This window comes from Blennius ocellaris, assembly GCF_963422515.1.
Source record: "Blennius ocellaris genome assembly, contig: SCAFFOLD_66, whole genome shotgun sequence".
In the NCBI taxonomy this organism is placed as follows: Eukaryota; Metazoa; Chordata; class Actinopteri; order Blenniiformes; family Blenniidae; genus Blennius; species Blennius ocellaris.
The window spans coordinates 179,361-185,748 of record NW_027662066.1 but is presented as its reverse complement, the minus strand read 5'-3'; the positions used below and the strand labels follow the sequence as shown (position 1 = coordinate 185,748).

Sequence of the window (6,388 nt, the reverse complement as noted above, 5' to 3'; positions counted from 1 at the left end):
TTTACAGAGGCTGCGGAAATGTGGAATTTTAAAATATAGAATGTCCCTTAAGTAAAAACGTGGAAAAATACTATGATTGTCAAGTATAATATAATTAACGATGGAGCTTTTTCAAAAATGATTCTGAAATAGTTCATTTTTAAAGTCTTTAAAAAATACATTTGTAATGTGAAGCCGATGAACACGGTTCAAGTAGTTTTCTGATTTTGTAGATCGATTCAAATGATTCACAACATATTAAAGATTAAAATATAAATATCAAGGCACAAATGTGACCTTGGTCATCTTGATAAACCAAGACTAGTATCGGTCTTACAGACCTCTATCGGTCTGTTATCAGTCTGTTAGACCTCTATCAGTCTGTTATCGGTCTGTTAGACCTCTATCGGTCTGTAAGATCTTTATCGGTCTGTTAGACCTCTATCAGTTTGTAAGATCTTTATCGGTCTGTTACCGGTCTGTTAGACCTCTATCGGTCTGTAAGATCTTTATCGGTCTGTTACCGGTCTGTAAGATCTCTATCGGTCTGTTACCGGTCTGTTAGACCTTTATCGGTCTGTTACCGGTCTGTTAGACCTTCATCGGTCTGCCACCGTCTGCTATCGGTCTGTGAGCCGCCTGTTAGCCATTAGCCGCCTAGCTGCCATTTCCCGCGGCTTTCCGTCTGTTGTGTTTGGTTGCTGTTAGCAGCAAGATGGCGGCTCCCATCCCGGTGCACGGACCCGCTGCTCTGCACGTCTGACAGCAGCCTCCCCCGCCTGGACCGAGCCTCCCGCGGCCGGACCGAGCCCTGGCCCCCCCGTGCCTGCAGCAGCGACTCCGCGCAGCCACTCGCGGCTGGAAGCGCCTTTTGTTTCCGTTAGCACGGGCGGCTACCGGCGGCTCCCCACCGACTCTGCCTAGAGCCAAAATGGCGGATCGTTCGCTGCAGTGTTCGGGCTAGTTAGCGGCGGCATCGCAACGCTTCCCGGCGCCGCCAGCAGCCGGTGTTCTGAAGGAGGGTGTTTTATTCTGAGTGGTGAAAACGGACTGGGCTGGAGAATCACAGACCGCAGAGTGGTTCTTTGTCCGGCGAGCAGAAGCCGTTTAGCCGCAGAGCTTCTTCAACCTAGCCGGCTAGTTAGCGCCGTTGCTAGTTAGCCGGCTAATGCTAACCCAGCCGTGACTTTAAAGCGCTTCCTGAACTCGACTGAACTCCGGTTCGTTTCAGTCCCGCGGCTCCAAAACCCGCAGAAGTGGGAGCCGTCGTCTGAGCAACTATGGCGTCCGAAGCCGCGACCCCCGCGGTGCTGCAGCCCCGCTGGAAGCGCGTCCTGGGCTGGACCGGCCCGGTGCCGCGGCCCCGCCACGGGCACCGGGCTGTGGCCATCAAGGAGCTGATGGTGGTGTTTGGCGGAGGGAATGAAGGCATCGTGGATGAACTTCACGTCTACAACACAGGTTCGAGGCTGCACTTTTATTCAGATTCATTGGTAATGTTGTGTACGAATGTGTGAGGCCCGGCCACTGCTGCTTATCGCGATGCTAAGCGGAAGCTAAAAGCTACCAGCTAACTAGCTCAGATCATTAGGCTCCTGGTTTTATTCGGGGTTGTGTGCTAAAGTGCAGCTGGCGGTCGCCGTGGTGGAGTTTAGCCAGCGGGGGTAGCCTAGCCACCGGCTACGAGAGCGGGCCGCAGCGGCTAGCATCGTGCTAACGCTATTAGCACCTAGCTAACCAGTTGGTGGCTAACTGAGCGGTTGTAACGCGGAGAGAAATGGCGCGTTTTTACTGAAAACACAACTGACGTCACCGTGTCACGCCCCCTTCCCCTGCAGCACGCCAAATAAACACAACCAGCAAAATAACAACAAAAGCGAATAGAATATCACGGATAACAATATTGTAATTATATACCAAGTCAAAATAAACGTACCAAGTTGGATTGTTGTTACAGTGACTGTCAAAATAAAAGTTCCAAGTTGGATGGTTATTACAGTGACTGTCAAAATATAAGTACCAAGTTGGATTGTTATTACAGTGACTGTCAAAACAAAAGTACCAAGTTGGATTGTTATTACAGTGACTCAAAATAAAAGTGCCAAGTTGTATTGTTATAGCAGTGACTGTCAAAATAAAACTACCACGTCCTGAATAATATGGACTGGGGGTATGTCCGAAAAGTCTATCGCCTTTCACGTAACCCCCTGGAGAACGTCACGGGGTTCAGGAAAGGTGTTAGGAAGCTTCCATCATGATTTACCGTAAACGCTCGGACGAGCCGGCCCCTTTAAATGTTGTCGCCGCAAGGAATTATGGGGCAGCATGAGCTCGCCTCCTTTGCGAAAGGATCCATCAGTGTTTCCTCGGCTCAAGGATCCATCAGTGTTTCCTAGGCTAAAGGATCCATCAGTGTTTCCTAGGCTAAAGGATCCTTCAGTGTTTCCTCGGCTCAAGGATCCATCAGTGTTTCCTATGCTAAAGGATCCATCAGTGTTTCCTCGGCTAAAGGATCCATCAGTGTTTCCTATGCTAAAGGATCCATCAGTGTTTCCTATGCTAAAGGATCCATCAGTGTTTCCTCGGCTAAAGGATCCATCAGTGTTTCCTAGGCTCAAGGATCCATCAGTGTTTCCTAGGCTAAAGGATCCATCAGTGTTTCCTAGGCTAAAGGATCCATCAGTGTTTCCTAGGCTAAAGGATCCATCAGTGTTTCCTAGGCTAAAGGATCCATCAGTGTTTCCTAGGCTAAAGGATCCTTCAGTGTTTCCTAGGCTAAAGGATCCTTCAGTGTTTCCTAGGCTAAAGGATCCTTCAGTGTTTCCTATGCTAAAGGATCCATCAGTGTTTCCTAGGCTAAAGGATCCATCAGTGTTTCCTATGCTAAAGGATCCATCAGTGTTTCCTAGGCTAAAGGATCCATCAGTGTTTCCTAGGCTAAAGGATCCATCAGTGTTTCCTAGGCTAAAGGATCCATCAGTGTTTCCTCGGCTAAAGGATCCATCAGTGTTTCCTAGGCTAAAGGATCCTTCAGTGTTTCCTAGGCTAAAGGATCCATCAGTGTTTCCTATGCTAAAGGATCCATCAGTGTTTCCTCGGCTATAGGATCCATCAGTGTTTCCTGGGCTAAAGGATCCATCAGTGTTTCCTCGGCTAAAGGATCCATCAGTGTTTCCTGGGCTAAAGGATCCATCAGTGTTTCCTAGGCTAAAGGATCCATCAGTGTTTCCTAGGCTAAAGGATCCATCAGTGTTTCCTATGCTAAAGGATCCATCAGTGTTTCCTCGGCTATAGGATCCATCAGTGTTTCCTATGCTAAAGGATCCATCAGTGTTTCCTCGGCTATAGGATCCATCAGTGTTTCCTATGCTAAAGGATCCATCAGTGTTTCCTCGGCTATAGGACCCATCAGTGTTTCCTATGCTAAAGGATCCATCAGTGTTTCCTAGGCTAAAGGATCCATCAGTGTTTCCTAGGCTAAAGGATCCATCAGTGTTTCCTAGGCTAAAGGATCCATCAGTGTTTCCTAGGCTAAAGGATCCATCAGTGTTTCCTAGGCTAAAGGAAGCAAAGAGCCTCCTTTCCGTTGCTCATTGAGGGTTTGGACAGACCTTATCGTGGCGCGACAGGAAACACGTCTGGGGTTCAGTGAGGGTCGATAGAGGAGCAGTTAGGAAGGACACTTGCTTCATTTAGAAGGTGTGGGGGGGGTCGGGGTCCTGGAGGGACCGGGATGGTCGGGGTCCTGGAGGGACCGGGATGGTCGGGGTCCTGGAGGGACCGGGGACCAGGTCAGTGCCTGGCAGTCTGCAGTCTGAACCTTGTTTCCTCCGTCCCGCCCTACAGCCACCAACCAGTGGTTCATCCCGGCGGTGCGCGGCGACATCCCCCCCGGCTGCGCCGCCTACGGCTTCGTGTGCGACGGGACCCGACTGCTGGTGTTCGGAGGCATGGTGGAGTACGGCAAGTACAGCAGTGACCTGTACGAGCTGCAGGTCAGTGGTGTCACTACATGGGGGGGTAGGGGTAGAGGTAGGGTTAGGGTAGGGTTAGGGCTAGGGCTAGAGGTTAGGGTTAGGGTTTGAGGTAGGGGTAGGGTTGGGGTTAGAGGTAGGGTGAGAGGTAGGGGTAGGGTTGGGGTTAGAGGTAGGGTTAGAGGTAGGGGTAGGGTTAGAGGTAGGGTAGGGTTGGGGTTAGAGGTAGGGTTAGAGGTAGGGGTAGGGTTAGAGGTAGGGCTAGGGGTAGGGTTAGAGGTAGGGGTAGGGTTAGAGGTAGAGGTAGGGTTAGATGTAGGGGTAGGGTTAGAGGTAGGGCTAGGGGTAGGGTTAGAGGTAGGGGTAGGGTTAGAGGTAGGGGTAGGGCTAGGTGTAGGGTTAGAGGTAGGGGTAGGGTTAGAGGTAGGGTTAGAGGTAGGGGTAGGGGTAGAGGTGGGGTTAGAGGTAGGGTTAGAGGTAGGGGTAGGGGTAGGGGTAGAGGTGGGGTTAGAGGTAGGGGTAGGGTTAGAGGTAGAGGTAGGGTTAGCGGTAGAGGTAGGGTTAGAGGTAGAGGTAGGGTTAGAGGTAGGGATAGGGTTAGAGGTAGAGGTAGGGTTAGAGGTAGAGGTAGGGTTAGAGGTAGGGCTAGGGTTAGAGGTAGAGGTAGGGTTAGAGTAGGGTTAGGGGTAGAGGTAGGGGTAGAGGTAGGGTTAGAGGTAGGGGTAGGGTTAGAGGTAGGGTTAGAGGTAGGGTTAGAGGTAGGGGTAGGGTTAGAGGTAGAGGTAGGGTTAGAGGTAGAGGTAGGGGTAGGGGTAGGGCTAGGGTTAGAGGTAGAGGTAGGGTTAGAGGTAGAGGTAGGGTTAGAGGTAGGGGTAGGGTTAGAGGTAGAGGTAGGGGTAGGGGTAGGGTTAACCCCCTAAACCAACGCTGTGGAATGTTCTCAGGCGAGCCGCTGGAGTGGAAGCGTCTGAAGGCCAAGGCGCCGAAGAACGGCCCGCCGCCTTGCCCCCGCCTCGGACACAGCTTCTCTCTGATTGGCAGCCGGTGCTACCTGTTCGGGGGGACTGGCCAATGACAGTGAAGATCCTAAAAACAACATCCCCAGGTAGGAGGAGCATCATCAGCTGCTCCTCGTCTCTCTTTCCCAAACGTTTACGTCCCGTCAGCGTTTAAATCACAGTCGTCGGAGCTGCAGAGCTTTTGATCCTTCTTTCCCACAAATTAATACAAAAACAATAAGAATGTTGAAAAGTGACTAAGTTGAATAAAGCGAAATAAAAGTCGTTTAGCCTTTCTGCTTTTTCATGTCTATGCTGGTGTGTCGTTTTCACCTGGATCTGGACTTTATTTGACTCGTTTTTAACGTCTTTCAAACTGTTTTTGTGCTTCAAATATGTTAAACTACAACAAAACAAGCCTCAGACTGTTTGGTTGTATTTTTGAAGACATTAAAAGCAGCTTCCAGTCTTTCATCAGTGCCCCCCCCCCAGGTACCTGAACGACCTGTACTGCCTGGAGCTGCGTCCGGGCTCCAGTGTGGTGGGCTGGGAGATCCCGCCCACATCCGGCCCGGCTCCGCCCCCCAGGGAGAGTCACACGGCGGTGGTGACCAGCGGCCGCAGCGCCAACAAGCTCATCATCTACGGTGGGATGAGCGGCTGCCGGCTGGGAGACCTGTGGGTCCTCGACATCGGTGAGGCTCCGGCTGCACCTCCACCCCCTGACAACCCCCCCCCCCCCCCCCCCCCCCCCCTCCCCCCATCAATCCTGATTGGTTCCTCTTTTGATGATGTCACAGACTCACTGGTGTGGAGCAAACCATCCCTGAATGGCTCGCCGCCTCTCCCACGCAGCCTGCACTCAGCCACCACCATCAACAACAAGTATGAACACACACACACACACACACACACACACACACACACACACACACACACACACACACACACACACACACACACACACACACAGCTGCAGGTGCCCGTGCTGATCTTTGTCCCTCCGGTCGTCAGGATGTTCGTGTTCGGAGGTTGGGTCCCGTTGGTGATGGACGACGTCAAGCAGCGACTCACGAAAAGGAGTGGAAGTGCACCAACACCCTCGCCTGCCTCAACCTGGGTACACACACACACACACACACACACACACACACACACACACACACACACACACACACACACACACACACACACACACACACACACACACACACACACACACACACACACACACACACACACACACACACACACACACCGCAGAGCTTCAACGGGCTGCTGTGAACACCAGCATAAGCATCAGTGTGTGTGTGTGTGTGTGTGTGTGTGTGTGTGTGTGTGTGTGTGTGTGTGTGCAGACTCGATGTGCTGGGAGACGGTGGTGATGGAGGTGGTGGAGGAGAACCTCCCCAGAGCGCGTGCGGGACACTGCAGCGT

At 51.7% G+C, this 6,388-nt stretch overlaps 1 protein-coding gene across 1 annotated transcript in view; it reads left to right on the top strand.

The window, feature by feature from the left end:
• The first annotated feature begins 1,032 nt into the window (after positions 1 to 1,032).
• Positions 1,033 to 6,388, top strand: part of LOC308148345 (host cell factor 1-like) — a 19,912-nt gene continuing 14,556 nt past the window's right edge. Inside the window, 9 exon segments of the mRNA XM_080521804.1 lie at positions 1,033 to 1,440; positions 3,826 to 3,981; positions 4,898 to 5,010; positions 5,012 to 5,058; positions 5,444 to 5,646; positions 5,752 to 5,836; positions 5,966 to 6,012; positions 6,015 to 6,071; positions 6,310 to 6,386. Coding sequence (XP_080377930.1) covers positions 1,260 to 1,440; positions 3,826 to 3,981; positions 4,898 to 5,010; positions 5,012 to 5,058; positions 5,444 to 5,646; positions 5,752 to 5,836; positions 5,966 to 6,012; positions 6,015 to 6,071; positions 6,310 to 6,386 — 966 coding nt within the window. The 5' untranslated portion in view covers positions 1,033 to 1,259.